Source organism: Malania oleifera, chromosome 8 (genome assembly GCF_029873635.1).
Source record: "Malania oleifera isolate guangnan ecotype guangnan chromosome 8, ASM2987363v1, whole genome shotgun sequence".
NCBI lineage: Eukaryota > Viridiplantae > Streptophyta > Magnoliopsida > Santalales > Ximeniaceae > Malania > Malania oleifera.
This window is the reverse complement of record NC_080424.1, coordinates 72,577,501-72,594,383: the sequence shown is the minus strand read 5'-3', so window position 1 is coordinate 72,594,383 and position 16,883 is coordinate 72,577,501. Positions and strand designations below refer to the sequence as shown.

Here is a 16,883-nt window from a genome sequence, read left to right as displayed (position 1 = left end):
ACCAGAAGAAAACTTACGAATGCAAACACATACACACATACACATACACACACACATAATATGTTGATAACAAGTTACCTGGTCCCAGGTCCAGTCAGATTCAACATTCGCTGATTCCAGAAGTGCTTTGAAAGCATTTTTTGCCTCCTTTTGTTATTGTTAGGAGTGGGAGGGATGAGGGAGGAACAGGGGCAATAAATTGTAAGAGCAGAAGAAAAAAATAAGAAATTAGTGGTGATGAAGACATAGACGACATAATTTTCAGAACTCAAAAAAACTAGAGAAGACATATTATAATTGATTACCAGCTTACTGGCATAGACTAAAGGTTCATCATCAACTGTTTTCTCTTCTAACGGAGTCACGTTAATTTTTCCAGCAACTGCCATACCCTTTTTTGCTTCCTGCCAGCACATTGCAAAAAATGAAATACGAAGTTCATTAAGATTTTTTTCTCCTATCCTCTTGATCAAGGAAAAGGATTCTTTCAATAAATAAACAAATAGGTAAACACTGCCGTTCAATAAGCCAGAATAGGTAAAGTTGTCAATGAATTTTTCTTAAACATTTGAAATGGGCTTTTTCAGGATAATCAACTGAAGTGCAGCCAATTTCAGCTACAAGGGCAATTTTCTGAACGAATCCTTAAGGAGCCTGGCTATACCTCAATATCCTGCATAGAAGCCCCATCTGAAGAATTTGTCACATCTTGAGATTGATTAACAAAGCTACTCCTGCAAATTCCATGCAAAAGGAAGCATGTTAGCTGTCACTAGTTACTGACCAGTAACTACATCAGCAGGAAACAAAGGCAGTTAAATGAGCCATACAATGACGCTGCGTTGGCATTCATCGAAGAGACAGAAGCTGCAGTACTTCCTGAAACTGTGCCAGATAAAGGAGTAACTGTTACAGCAGGGGAGTGAGCTCCAACCATATTTGCTGTTGCAACAGGATTTGAAATGGGGACATCTGTCTGTCCAGAAACCAACACTGAGGGCTGACTAACAGCAGCAACAACGGGTGTAACTGGAACCGGGCTTGCAGTTGCAACAGACACTGTGGAAGAAGTGGTAGAGCTAACTGAAATGGCTGCAGAAGGTGGTGTTTCAACAGAAGATATAGCAGCAACAGATGGAGCATGAAAAGCCACAACTGATTCTGATTGTGCTCCCTGGCTAACTACTTTTTCAGCTTGTTCGCGTGCCAACTGAAAACAAGTATTTCAAAATTGAGATCATAAACACAAATAGGAAATGATGCAGAGTAATAAGGCATGCCAATAAACCTTCAATTCCTCAGGTATCGTCCATTTAGATTGCTTTGTAAGCTTGTTGTAATAATATCTGCAAAATTTATCCTCAAATTACATACCTATGTGTAGAAATTGACAAGACAGAAACAGATATAACAAACACAAAATAGTCTCTAAGGACAGAAATAAATAGCTAGAAATAAAATGAAAGGAATCACCCACTTCTTTCCATCCTGAGTGGTGAATTCCTTCCAAACAGTTGATGCATCAGCCCGCTGTTGCAGTAACAAAAATGTATTCAGTACAGAGACAACATCATAACAGAAATTAATAAATAGATAATACTAGATATGTTGAGCAATAATCGGTAAGGCAGCATAAGTTTGCAAGAAGGTAAGATAAACACGTTTATAAAACAGGACAACAAAAGAGTCAAGAGAGTACTTAAACAAGATCAAAGTGGCTCAAAAGAAGCATTTTCAACGCCAAAAACACAATTATACTATAAGAAACAAAAACTAAGGATGCAAAAAAAGAGAAGAACTGCATTTGAAATAACAAGCAAAAAATATGGAAATAAGAATAGCAAACAAGCGCTCCTTAATTTTGCAGTTAGTGGCCCTGTATTTCAGTTAATAAGAATTTACTCAAACATATACCAGATTTTTCAGCCAATCTCAGAAACTCAAAGCAATAGACAAAAAAAGAGAAATGGGAAAATGGGAAAACTGGAAAAGGACTCGTAGCAGCCACAAAAGGAAATATACATTCAAGAACAGCAGCAAGTTCAGCTGACTCATTTTGACTACTTTAAGGTCGTGTGTGTGTGTGTATACTCTAGGATCCATCAGTCTTAGCGCTAAAGGCTGCGAGCTAATAACACAAGCAAGTTTTTGAAGCACTGAATTTTAATGACAAAAGCAAGTATTTGAAGGAATGAAGTTCTGTTGGATTACATTAGCTGCTGTGTTGTAATTTCCAGTGCTCTTATTATTTTCTAAATCTAAGAGGGGGTGTCATTCCATGTCCGATATGACTTTCTAGCAAACATGAATAATGTTTTCAATAACTGTACATTGGATCTCAGATTCTAAATTTGACAATTTATCAAATAAAAAAAAAATCAACACAAAAGAGAAGATGTTGCAATACAACACAGAATTTTGCTTAGTCACCTATCCACTATTCCAACTTCCAATATTGCCAAATGCATAAAATGCAGTACCCCAATCAAATTTCTAAGGATGCGGCAACAATAAAATCAAATCCAAATTCCCATCACCAACCCAAAGCAAACATGCTTTACAGTTAATTTTAAAAATAACTGAGCATCAAATCTGCCCACATAACCTGGATTAATACAGAAATCAAATTATTTTGCTAAATATCAAAGTTAAAAGCTGCAAAACAACTCCAAATGCAAACCCAGATTACATAGTAATCCACAGATGCTGAGAAGAGAGGTGTTAAAATATAATAGAATGTATGTGGCAACCTGCAAACAAGAATCCAGAATAATGAAACAATCTGAAAGCGCTGTTAGGAGCATGACTGAACAAGATGTATGATTTCGACTTGCTTTTCCAACCAAAGAAATATAAAAACACACACAATGAAGCTAAACATTAATTTTTAGGTAAACAAATGACTGTATAACTGTACTAAGGAATAAAGAATAATATAAAGAAAACTTTAAAGTGTTCCTCCAAAAAACTGGAAAAATACAATTAATCAAACATTTCACGGAAGCAATGTCATCCAATTTCACAGCATATACACCAAAATCAGTGCCTGAAAACCACCAAAAGAACATAAATTGAGGCAAGAAAAATAATTCTACTCCAGACCAAATTCGGGGAATTCTTCATCACTTTAAAAATCTTAGAATTCCACTACAGGCAAATACAGAAGCTAAGTCATAACTGATCTGTTCTTTCTAAAAAAAAAAGAGGGGAAACATCAACATAATGTGTCTGCTAACATGTATTGCCATAAAATATATTCACAAATGAAACAAAAATGAGAAAACACAGAAGAAAATTTAAAATTAAAAGTCACCAGATGCAAAGATTTTAGAGCAAACACCAATGGCACAGCATATCTTACCTCTGAAAATGAGTAGTACGTGTGCCTGCAGAACCCTTTAGAGACCATAGACATCAAGTAGGTCATATACCGCAGACAAAGCCATGGCATAACAACATTATAGAGAAAGGAAAAAGGAAGAATATATATACATATATGTGTGTGTGTGTGTCTGTCTGTCTGTCTGTCTCTATGTGTGTGTTGGCGTGTAGAAAAAAAGGAAGAAATATAGATACATATATGACTATCTACGCGTGTTTGTGTGTAGATATATATAGAGCACAATTTTCAGCATTGCAGATGCAAAATAATGGCTGTCATAATCATATCAAAAGCAAAGGTGATGTAAAACATTGTATAGTAGATTTCTAAGCTTCACAAGCTAAATTTAAATTGATTCGGTGAAGACAGATAAATTACTTCCAGAACACCAGCTGTGGTAAAAACCAAAAAGCTACAGTATAAGCTAAATTTAAATTGATTTGATAAAGACAGATAATTTACTTTCAGTTGTGGTAAAAACAAAAAAACTAGAACCCAATATGTGCTATACAGAGCTACCACATGAATGTATCAATATAAAAATTCATCTCTAAGCTTCACAAGCTAAATTCAAATTGATTTGGTGAAACAGATAAATTACTTCCAGAACACCAGCTGTAGTAAAAACAAAAAAAGTTACAGTATAAGCTAAATTTAAATTGATTTGGTAAAGACAGATAATTTACTTCCATTTGTGGTAAAAATAAAAAAACTAGAACCCAATATGTGCTATACAGAGCTAGCACATTAATGTATTATTATAAAAATTCCGCAACCTCTTACATTAAAACATCTTTAACAGCCAGAGAATTGTAAACCAAAATCTTCCAATGCAGACTTGAAGAAATGCAATTTGAAGGAAAAAAAAAATTAAGAATGAAACTGGTGCACACATTTTTTTAAATGATGGTATTCGAGGCCCTTTGGACACTTGACTAATTCACCGGGATAATGGGCCCGCCCCTCTATCCTTCTCCACTTAAATACCAAAGCATCATCTCAAACCAAAAGTCGGAGTCCCCAAGACTCAAACCCTGATCATTTAGCCAGGAGAGCCTTGAGTTTACCACCTGAGAAAGACAAATAAAATGAGTGCAGTCTTAAATTTCAACAAAATTGTCGAAAATTCCGTCAAAAGGTCCACTTTCCAACACTCTTCATTCCTCAAAATCTTCCATTGAAATTTCCATGAATCATAATCCAAAAATCTCCAAATTTCAGCAAATTTTTTTGGCTATGGAAGAATTTTCCTTGAAACAGGAATTCAAGATTCAAAACCCAAAAATTGAAATTCTCTTAATAATTTTTCCTTCTAATTGGAAGTAGAGATATTATGAGGATATGAATGCTAACTTCAATTCTTTTTGAAATTTTACGCAAAAGTGGTCTTAGATGTTAGCTACAACATTTTATTCAACCTCTTATGTCTAAATCAGTTGTATTAGCACGATAAAAAATATTTGATTTATTTATCAATTTCATTTATATGAATTGAACATGGCTAATGTGATTCTTGAATCAAAATTATTGCACCTTATACACCACATACCTACCATCAATGTATTTTATTTAACTATTTTCGTTCTCAAACTTGCCTTCTTAAGTTTCATATAAAGGGAGGGGGGGGGGGCCTTGACTTCTAGTATAAAATATTTTTTCCAAATTGAAATTGAAATTGACATCAACATCGAAATTCCCAGATTTTGAAGTTTCAAAATTTTAGTTGAAATTGAAATTTCAAACCTTGAAGATGTGCATGTAACCACTACTAATCTAATAAACAAAAAGAAGTAATTCTCGACCCTATCCTAACAATCTATTGACACAGATTCAGAACCAAAAACAATCCCAAAATATGAAGGGGGAACACAAGGCAGCAAGCAGCACTATTCGTATTGATTAAATTTATCTAACCACCAATTCCACATGAAAGATGCCCCTGCATGATAAAATAAAATGTAAATGACAAATTGTTGCCTGCCTTGAGAAAGTGAAATCCCGTCTTCAAATTGAGCATATAGAGCAGTCGTTATTTTCTCCTGACTTGCCATGACATCTACAAACCAAACGAAGAACATGCAAGGAAAAGGAGAATTCACATAAAACAAATTTGATCAATGTAACCACCGCTACAATTATCAACATCCGACACAGATTGTGCGAAATCCTAAGCAATTCAAAAAGGAAGCTACACAAGCAAATTAATATGACATTACAATCACAGAGAGCACCAAGCCACTTATATGACTCACCTCAATAGGCGTCATTAATTCCAAGGGCTTCTCCCAACTCGACTGTTTTGTCTTTCGATTGTGATAATATCTGAAGAATACATAAAATAAATTTAAATTATTAAAAAAACTATAAATTATAACACATAACTGAACAAATGAATTCAAGATATCTAAGTAGTGAATTTAAGATTTACTATACAAAAGTACAAAAATCCAACAACAGCCACAAATTCCTTAAATAATGACACAATGAAATAATTAGAACAATCAAAGCCCAAGGCACCACTAAGCTTCAATGAAGTCAGGAAAACAATAATTTACCTTCTCCCATCAGTAGAAGTATGTTCTTGCCAATCAGATGACGACTGCTGAGTAGGATTAGGAACCGCCTAAATTTTCAAAAAGAAAAAATATAAATATAGAACAAGATGGGCTTCACAGAGAAGTAACTTAGGACACAAATGATACTTGTGTGATTATATTTTTTTTTATTTTTGCAAAGTTTGTTTGGTGTATTTATAATTTGCTTAATTTGAATAGCAACTCATGAATAAGCGTTAGTGGCAACACCCTCCTTCATCCCATAACAGGTACTACGTTCAAAGCTTCCCCCAACAAATCAGCATACAATTTTTCTTGTTGAAAGGATAGGCTAAATCCAGCCAGGACTTGGTCCAACCAAGTCAGGCCTAGCTGGATTGACACCTGTTTTCTAAAAATTCGGTTTTCTCTTATACCTAGACGAGAACTTTCCGATCTAATCCGGTCAAACCAGCCAGTCAGGTCCAGGTATTAAAATTATGGCTGCGATAAAATTATCTCAAATAATCAGAAGCCTCAGGAGAGTTCCTGACATTAGCTGAAATACCTCACTACAAGGCAAGCCAGTCCCATGCCAGAAACACATTCAAATCTAGTTCATATAATCACTTCCAAAAAACCTCAATTGAGTTTTTCATGTCTATCATTTGACTTTCTTGATTTATAGCTCAAAAGAAAATATATAGGCCCCTTTAGTAAGGAAAGGGAGATTATTTTCACAATGTCGTAAATCAAGATTCACCCAGAATAACTGATTAATGCACCATCTGAAACAGTACAGTCAGGTTGTGCGATGCAAAACCAAAAAAAATCTCAAAATCCAGTGAACTTACTTTGTAGAAAGTGTTCCTTGGCATCAAATGTATTTTAAATACAAAAACAACAGGATAACGAAACCAATTGAAAGAATTTCAGATTATATGGGCAGTAGAGGACCTAAGTTGGCCATGAGAATTAGAAAACAGAAAAAAAAAAACGCATTAAGAGCATGATGTTTAAATTCACCAAGATTGTCACACACAAAGAATTTCTTACATTTCTCAGAGATAAGTATCAAAAAAGGATCATAAAAAGGAGTGTGTGTTAAGAGGTAGGGGGAGGGGGAGACATACTGAAACTGTGGCAGCATTAGCTGAAGGTTGTTGACCAGGCTGCACAGGAGTGACAAGCGCTGTGCTCTGACTTCCAGATGAAAACCAAGGTTGGCCCCCAACAGGCACTACTGGTGCATGAATTTGAGATATTGGTTGGAACTGGGATGGTGCATTAACATTATTCTGATGCTGACCAAAAGAAGACGGCGCATACTGAAGCAATTCAAAATGATTCAGTAAGAGCATTAAACGAACTATAGAATTAAAAGACAAAAAAAAATAATATTTTTAATTTCTCACCATATATGGTGAGGAAAGAGGCATTCCAGGACCATTTAAACCAGGCATATGATTACTTAAAGGGGGAACTGTTTGCTGAGACTGGATAGAATCGGACGTAAATGGCCTGTTTGGCTGCATAAATGACATTGGAATGGCCTGTGATGAAGGTGCGGCGGCATGACCAGATTGACCAGGTCTCATAGGTAACTGCTGCATTGGTTGAGAAAATTGTGGCGGCTGACTTTGAATGGAAGGCATCCCAATGTTTGGTGAAGAAATACCTTGTCCAACTGGCCGAAATTGTTGAGAACCTACCGGAATATATGGCTGTCCTTGCTGTGCTGCAACCGCAGGCCGAAACTGCAATTTTTACATAACAAGCACATACATTTTAATGTTTTTGCAGGTAAAAGGATAACAAAGTGGCTAAAATTGGAAACAAGATGAAATTTACTTGCATAGATAGGGGTGGACCAAAACTTTGCGAACCCATGGACCCAACTGCAGGAGGCCGAAGTGGCTTTTTCCCCCACACACATACACAAACAGAGATTCATAACTCGGGGAAATCAGCTAATTATTATATGAACTACAAGTATAAACAGAGATGAAAAATACACACGCAAACTTGTGCAAATACACACAAACATTACAAATAATTAAATAATACTTAGTCAGGAAAGAAAAAACAGTTTCATTTGTGCAAACAAACATTAGGATGAATATTGACAAAAACACAAATGGACAAAAAACTTAAGATAGATTAATAATAATAATATAATAATAATAATAATAACATGTTCCCATCTGAAGTTGTTGATGAGATAGTTCTCAGAGTATGAGACGGGTCAAGATCAGGATGAGAGATGTTAACCAGAAAATTTATAGAAAAAAATGAAAAAAAAAATGCATAATAACAAGAAAAATTACAGGAAAAAAATTATATGGTCAGATAGCGAACTAACCAACTAAGTAAAACTATCCTGAGAAAAACAGTTAAAGATCTAAACCAAATCAAACAATTTAACACAAATGGTGAATGTATGAAGTTTTGGGATTGAGAAAATAATTAATTGATATTTACTGAGTCAAAAAATATTGTAGGAGCACCATTTATTAAACCATCTACTCAAAGCCAATTACAGGTTTTCAATCTTCAAACTCAGCACAGAGCAACAGAGGACCACAATAAAGGTGTAGTACCTGCGCACCAGATGTCTGAGGATTAGTGGCCATTACAACACATAAGCACGCCTATGCAAAAAGCTGCAAAATATCAACATGTTGTCAGCAATGCTCTTCAAGAAAACATCAAATATTGCAACATACAAAAGCAGAATGGTGCTAAATCTTTGGAAATACTGCTGAGCCATAAAGGAGAACATTTAAGCATGCCCAAAGTCTTCAAATTAGCCAACCAATTGATTGACTCATTGCTGCAGCATATAATAAGATGAATTCCCTTGCATTATCCATTGAAAAACAGACAGTGTCATTAAATATGTGATTTCTTTTATTTTATGCCAATATGCAATTATATTTGCTTTGCATGACAATTATTCATTTTCAACTATTTATTTTTGGATAAAATAATATCACCAATGGAAGAGAGAAGGACTACAAGCAGTGAAGTATGAGACATCCTCCTAAAAGAACCAAACAAATAGTTACATTAAAGCCCCCACCCCCACTCCTGTGGTACCGCAGAACTCCCCAAAAGACACCCAAAAAATATGCTCAAAGACACTCACACCCCCCCCCCCAAAAAAAAAAACTATAATAAAAAAAAAAGGGGCAAACACACACACTTCCTTTCTTACCTCTTCCAAAACCCCAAAGCTGTGACCATTATGAATGCCTCGAGTAAATGTAGCAAAACCATAGCCACTTAAAGAACAAGAGGGGAAAAAAAAAAAGAATTACCCCAAAGCTCTTTAGCCACACCACAACAGAGAAAAAGGAACTCATTGTTTCACCAGAATCTGAACGCATAAAGCAAATATCCGGATTGATTGCTTTATAAGGCAACAACTCATTAGTATTAACCCTATCATGAGCCAAAGTCCACATGAAAGCCCTGATTTTGTAAGGACCCTTAGCTTTCCAAATAACACTTACTCAATCGAAAACAAGGATATTTAGAAGGACTCAGCAAATGAGAGAAGAAGATTTTCTAGTGCTTAACCAGAAGAATCCTCAATCCCAATTCTCAGCTCATTCCTCATAAGGAACAAACGTATTGAACACCCTCAACAGAATGGTGAAGCCCCTCTCAAAAGAATAAAAGGAATTAATTCAAGCATTATGAACTGAAGATAATCGATGAAGGTGAGGAACCAACAATTCCAACAAAACATGACCCATCCAAATATCCTCCGAATTCACATCAACAAATCTGAACTGGGTAAGAGGATAAAAGGAATAACCTGTGAAATAAACTTCCAAGACTCAAGAGCTGGCATAAGAAGGATTACCACCTCCTCTGGTGTCCCAGCCATGACAAAGCATACCGATATACTATACTTCAAATAACTTTGTGCCATAAAAATTTATCTCCCAAGAGGCACCTCCATAACCATTTTCCAACTAAGGATATGTTTTGACCACCACATTACCGAGACCCAAACTCCCCGCTGACCTAGGTTTCCCAATCCCAAGCAACAGGCAATCCCCCTTCTTCTCCCCCATACCCATCATAAAAAAATCTCGCATAGCCTCTCCAAGACAGCAGCTAAACTTGCAGGGAGTCTAGAGAGAGAGAGAAAATAAAGAGACAAATTAAAAAGAATTGCACTAATCAAAGTAATACAGCCTCCTAAGGATAAACAAGCACTCTTTCACCCTTCAAACCTCTAACCCACTCACTGCACCACAAGCTCTGAAAAAGTAGAAAAGTTAGGATTTCCTCACAAGGAAGACACAAATAAGTCAAAGGGCAAACTAAAATTGTACAGCCCCCTGCCACAACAAATCCATCTCATCTCTTCCCATGTTTTTACAAGCTACCCCCGCTCATAGACATATTGATCCTCAACCCTGAAATGCCTTTCAGAATTTCACAAGAAGATCAACAAATAAGAGCATGGTAGCATTGGTGAGATGAGACACAACAGCCTCCTCCCTACCTACCCTAATACATCTAATCACATCTAGGGACCGTGACTAACCAACCTACTCAACACATCAAACTGCCAAAGTGAACAAAAAAGGACAAAGAGGCCCCAACACACCATGTTGACCATTCACAATAATGGACAATTTCACTGCAGATGAACAACCATGAATCCATTTTCTGTTTCACCAAACTAACCCAAAACCTTATCCAAGAAAACCCAACTCACCACTTTTTGATCAGTAAAGAAACTTTATTAAAGGCAAACTGAGCATCAAAAAAAATGCCTTTAGAGTACAACACAAACAACAAAAAACTAAAACAAAGACCAATCACTGAAGTACATCCACGAAATCAAGAATAACGGGGAAGTCCCTCTCAAGCAACCCATAATGCCAACTAGAGATCATGAAAATCCAATTATCTTTAACAGCCTGCAGAGAAGAAGCCATCCCATCGAAACCCCTTCTGCTTCTTTCTTTCCAGACCACCCAAAAAATAGCAACAGGATAAGAGAAAGAGCTCTCCTTTTTGAGCTTGTTGGCACAGATCGCTTTCCAAGCCAAAATCTTGCTCTCAACCACTGCTAAGATGACCCATTTATGATTGACCAAGGAATATGGCCAAGCTCCAAAGATACCTTATCCATAGGCAATGGGGAAGGATGTGAGTCACAGATTCTGCTTCTTTGTGAGATAGGAACCTCAAGGATGAGGATCTTCCCTTAAGCAGCCTCCCATGCACAAAAAGCAACCTTGGAAGGGGCTGCTGTTTTCCAAATGGGCTTCCAAGGAACAGAGTTGGTGCACTCCGTTAGACAGCCATGGTGGTTATAATAGGATTGACTGTGAAACACCAACTCACCATGTAATAAGCTTTTTCAAGCCCACTTTTAGAACTCGTGCTAACATAATCAACTACCTCATTGACAACCGAAGATGCGTTTAAAATGTGTTTATCCTTAATAAATGCAGCCTGTTCCAAAGAAATAGCACTCCCTAACACCTCACAAAACCTCTTACAACATTCGCCAAAATTTTATAAAGGCCAGTAGCCAAATAAATAGGGCAAAAGTTCCTCAACCATAAGAAAGCTCCTTCTTATGGACGAGCAATAAAAATAGAGTTTACACTCTACCCCACCACTCTATTCTGATGGACCTCACGAAAAAATTTCATAATATCCTCTTGAACACCTCCCATCAATCCTAAAAGAGAGCTAATGTAAAACCATGAGGACATAGAACCTTATCCCTCTCCCTCTCAAATGCTGCCCCCAAACCTCCTCCATGTCAAACGGGCACTCTGACCACATAGCTAGGCATCAATGGGACCCCAATCAAAACCTTCCACCAAAACCCTATATTGACAACTCTCAACATACAAATTTCCTACAAAAATCCGCAAATTGCGCATCTTTCACCACGTCCCAATCCAGCTCTTTCACAAGACTTCTCCTCCTTCCACTAGCCACCCTACAAACCAAATTTGAATTACAGACTTAGAGTTCCCTCTTTCACAGACTTAATCCTTGCTTTTGTCCCCAACTAAATGCCCTTTCGGAAAAGGATCATCTCGAATTCATTGCCAAGGTGAAACCTTCTAGCCCTATTCTAATCATCGACCACACCGCATTCCCCCCTATCTATCCAAACACTCAATCTCATCAAGAATATCAGCCTTTAGTTTTTTACTATTACCTTACCAACCTCTTTATTCCTCAGCTTAAATTTATTCTTCACAATCTTCAATCTTTTCAATTATTTCAAACCCACCTATCCTTGAGTGCAACCATCTCTCCACCAAATCTTAACACACTCCCTAAGGGTGGAGTCCACCAACCACATATTTTCAAATCTTAAAGGGATAGGGCCCCACTGCGTCGGATTGGCATCCAGCAGCACTAGGCAATGACCCAAAACTAGACTAACCAAAACCTTCCAAACAACATTGGAAGATAAAACTTTATCATTCATTAATGAATAAAAACCTATTAAAAACTAGAACCTAGCCTCTCTCCTGAAGCCACCCAACTACCCAAGTAAAATGGCAATTAACCAAGGCCCGTCCTAAGCCCACATCTTGAATAAACAAGCCAAACTCCCTCCATTTGATTGTCACCCTCGACCCTCCTAATCTCTCACTGGCCAACCAAACAACATTAAAATTCCCCTCAACAACCCAAAATGGGCTACAAAGCCAAAAAAGTCTAGCCAAAACCTTAAAAATGAGGCCTGCAAGGATCAGAATGTAAGCACATATACAAACATGAACCACCAATCTCCAAAACCTCTCACTTAGTCACTTCTAACAAAATCAACCCCCCATTTAGTTTGCGGAATCAAGGCCAAAATGGAATCAAAATTCAGGCCTAAATTCCCATTCCTATATTTAGTTTCAAAATGAAATTCCGAATTTGATTCCAAATGATATCATGATTCCTACTAGCAGAATTTCCAAGATTGCTCTTCAGTAATTTCCATTATTGGAAATTACCCTTCTCTATCTCCAACTACCAAAGAACCTTCCCCTCTTGTAATTCTAACTTCTGAGACTAACCTTTATAAAATTGATAGTTTGTAACCTGGATTGCGTTTTTTGGATGCCTTCAATCCTATGTGAACATTCTTTTCGAACCACAATCTAAACATCTCATCGCCATTTCACCCTTTAACTTCCAGAGACTTGCCATGAGCATTATTTAAGATTATTCCTTTCATCTTGTGCAATAACACTTTCCTACCACCTCCTTGTTACAGGAATACAAAGCCCTTGTATTCTATCCATGCATGGGAACTTTTCCAGAAATTTAAAAAAAAAAAAAAAATCCTCCATAATCAATGGATTGTGAGTCGCAAATGAAGTAACAACATGTGGTTAGGTGACCCGAATCTTTTCATTCATGGACTGTAAGTTTTTGTAAAGTTCAGCTCCAATGACAGCCATTCTTGTTCTTAAAGAGATACTGTAATAAAGTACAATTGCGGATTATTGTCACCCACAATTCTAAATGACCCTCCTTTCTGCTTGGAAAAGAACTGTTCTTTGTCAATGGTTATGAAGTTCCCCTCAATAGTTCTAGTATGCAATCATCCATTCATTGTTATTAAAAATGAAGAAGCATATGATAGCTGTCCTCTCTCTCTCCCTCTCTCCCCCCAGCATTTTTTTAATTTATTTATTTGATTTCAAAAACAGGACAAACATAACTACCGCTAGGAGAGGTCACCTATATAATTTTGTTTCGCTACTCCACACACAATCCATGAAAAATCCTTTAAAAATTGACTCATCAAATCTTTATCTACGATGCCGGTCCAATTTTTGCTTTGTTCAATATCAATATGCAATTATATTTAATTAAAATATGACATAAAACCTGTACAGCTGTACAATCATTTTTCAAGGGACTTTGCATGAGAAATCAGCAAAATGATTTTTTTTTTTATAAGTAATAAGTTTATTGATATCAAAAATGAACACCAAGTACACAAGGAGTGTACATGAGGTAAACAAATCAAAAACAGATTTTACAAGAATCTAGTAAATCAAAAACAGAAAAAAATGATTGGTTTCGCAAAGCAGCCAACCAATCCATCAAAGTTGTAAAGAAAAATAGCTTCAGGTCTGAAATGGATCTTTCCTTATCTTCAAAACACCTACTATTTCTCTCCCTCCAAAGACACCACAATAAACAATTAATATGCTTGTGAACCATTAATTGCATGTAATATTGCACATAAATCTGCATAACTTACAAGATGCATACGTAGGCAGTGGTAAATTACAAGGTATGTACATAGGCAACAGTAAAATTGTTGAGGAAATCATTCTACAATCATAGGTCATCAGATAAACTGGATGTATAACAGCCTCATTGAAATATCAGCAAATCAAGCTGAACAGAGAAAAGGGACTCATGATGCAGACCTCAAATAATTGGGATAAGCACTTAATAGTTGTTGTTCCTGCAGTCATCTAATAGTATAATTTCCACGGCACTACAAACACATAATGTGCTTATAATTGGATTAAGCACTTACCAGTTATAAAACACATACAAACAGTATAGTTCAAAGATTGTTTTTTTTTTTTTTTAACAAGGAATTTGCATATACATGTTTGTATCTACACAGATGCTGGAAGAATAACTAGCATAGGTAGGTAACATAACTATTTATCCCATCACTAACGTTTTAATATGTTTAGAGATGATTTGGTAAGACAAGGTGTCTCGCCATTCAATTCTCCACAGGTTCTAAGTGCCTCATCAAATGATCCACCACCATAAGGGGTTGATCATCTGGACATCAGTCAGGAGTAGTACACTGGTAAACCCCTCCACAATGGTCGAGTATCACTGTATATATATACAAAACAAAAACAAACGAAAAAAATAGCAAAAAAAAAAAAAAAGGAGGAAAAAGTCTTTATGGGGCTCATTCATGTAGAAAACTCAACTATAAGCACGGAAACCATAACTTTTTTATTTAACCTAACTGATGCAACAGCTAGGCTCCATCCCAAAGGTTGGGGGAAACCATAACTTTTTTATTTAACCTAGCTGATGCAACAGCTAGGCTCCATCCCAAAGGTTCGCAACTATATTCCCAGGAACTTTCGCCTTCATAAGCCACTTTCTGCGATAAACAGATGAGGCATCAAAAACCTAAAACAAACGCCGTTGAATAGCCACAATGAATTGTGCAGTAATGAGTAGCGCCCATTCTACACATAACCAAGAAAAAAAAAAATGCGAATACTTCAAAACTTTAGCAACTGCAAAGAAAGGGTCTTGTCCCCTATAGTAACCTAGCGAAAATACATCCGATTAAGTGGTCGAACAAAGAGCACCGTCAATTCAAACAATACATAATCATGAGAAAGACAGAGGGTTTGCCTGCTAGGAAGATCGGAGCAGAAGGCCGCAGGAGAAATAAGGAATCGCTCGGCACAGGAGCGACCGATGGGATGTTGGAAGAACCTTAGGAAGGAGCTAGTCGAGAATATAAACCCTAATACGCAGGTCGCCTTGCTAGACTACTGTACCCAGAAGGAAAAGGACTAGGAAGTGCTCCATGAGTTTAGTTGACGCGTGCCATAAATTCAATGGGCGGGCCCACCGTAAATTTTAACCAGCATAATAATATATACTTCTTTAAAAAAAATTCAACCTATGTAATCGCATATGAAAATATGTAAGAAACAATCGATTTCAATTCAGTTCTTTCCACCAAAAAATATGTTGGGGAATTATCAACCTAGAGCAGCAATCACACACAGAAAAAATTAATTAAGTATATCTATACTGAAACACCAGATTTATGTGATTCGGTCGAATCTGACCTACCTCCACGGGAGCACATATCACTGCACTATACTGAAAGAAAAATACAAGTAAAAGCCACTGCTCAACTCTCACTGTCTCTCTCTTCTCTCTCTCTTACTGCAACTCTCTGCATACAACAAATACACCACCTCTCTGCACTCACAGCTACACTGCTACAATAACTGCACTACACTCGCACACCTCTCTCTCTGCAACACACCTCACAACAACCCACAGCTTATTCTCACACACACAGCGCACTCTGAGCACAACTCCAACACTGCACAACCACACCTTGCTGCACACATACAGCTATATATATATACAGAAGGGGGGAGTAAAATCAAATAAGGTGGCTGCAGATTTCAGCAAAGTCCGCAAAGGTTGGTGGCCGCTAGTCTTCATTTCAACATAGGCTGCATGGGGAGGTGCTGCTGCCGACGGTTCCATACCAGAAATCCCAACAAAGTATATATTTAATCAAATCAAATTTATTAAATTTAGTTATCTTGCTTTTAAATATTACAAAATGGAATTTTTTTAATTAGATTTGGGGATAATTTGAATTTAAATAAGTTTAATTTTGAAATATTAATTAATTACCAAATTTGTTATTGAATTACCACATCTAATATTCAACTGAACTCTAATTTTTCAAAATTGTTTTCTTGTTATTCTAAAAAAAAAAAAAAACATTAACTTGGAGTTGCAAATTACTAATTTAATTTTTTAAAATTACAAACCAATAACAGAAAATCTTTATCATAATTTTAGGATTGAACATCATTAAACATCTTTTATTAAACAAAATCGTGAGATCTATTATGTTGTAATAAACAATATTTGGCGAAGTTGAATTCAAACTCTTTCATTTGCTATTAGAGCTATCATGAGAGCACAGCGATATTGGTGGATCTTATATGAAGGTGTAGGTTCCACACAAAGGTATGGATTCAAAAGAGCATTAGAGATTGCATAAGTGAGCTTTTTGTGATCACACATCAAATATGTATTTTGGAGATTTATGACATATAAAAATGGTTTAGGTTTAAATATTATTAGTTTTATAAGACAAAGTGGTGAGACTCAAAGGGCCAAAATGGATAAAACATCACCTAATGTTGGGTTAA

The 16,883-nt window shown here is 36.4% G+C and overlaps 1 protein-coding gene across 4 annotated transcripts in view; it reads right to left on the bottom strand.

The window, feature by feature from the left end:
• LOC131161878 (pre-mRNA-processing protein 40A) overlaps positions 1 to 15,485 on the bottom strand; it is a 40,607-nt gene extending 25,122 nt beyond the window's left edge. For 3 of the 4 annotated variants that reach the window (XM_058117885.1, XM_058117886.1, XM_058117884.1), the window contains exons 1-13: positions 15,325 to 15,485; positions 8,517 to 8,579; positions 7,768 to 7,833; positions 7,332 to 7,673; positions 7,050 to 7,244; positions 5,938 to 6,005; positions 5,635 to 5,704; positions 1,478 to 1,530; positions 1,289 to 1,346; positions 831 to 1,210; positions 665 to 734; positions 306 to 404; positions 79 to 147 (exon numbers count right to left, since the gene is read on the bottom strand). In XM_058117885.1, coding sequence (XP_057973868.1) covers positions 79 to 147; positions 306 to 404; positions 665 to 734; positions 831 to 1,210; positions 1,289 to 1,346; positions 1,478 to 1,530; positions 5,635 to 5,704; positions 5,938 to 6,005; positions 7,050 to 7,244; positions 7,332 to 7,673; positions 7,768 to 7,833; positions 8,517 to 8,549 — 1,503 coding nt within the window. In that variant the 5' untranslated portion in view covers positions 8,550 to 8,579; positions 15,325 to 15,485. Of the gene's footprint in view, positions 1 to 78; positions 148 to 305; positions 405 to 664; positions 735 to 830; positions 1,211 to 1,288; positions 1,347 to 1,477; positions 1,531 to 5,634; positions 5,705 to 5,937; positions 6,006 to 7,049; positions 7,245 to 7,331; positions 7,674 to 7,767; positions 7,834 to 8,516; positions 8,580 to 15,324 lie in introns of those variants that run through there. The other variant, XM_058117888.1, reaches the window with a different exon arrangement.
• Between the last annotated feature and the right edge of the window lie 1,398 nt (positions 15,486 to 16,883).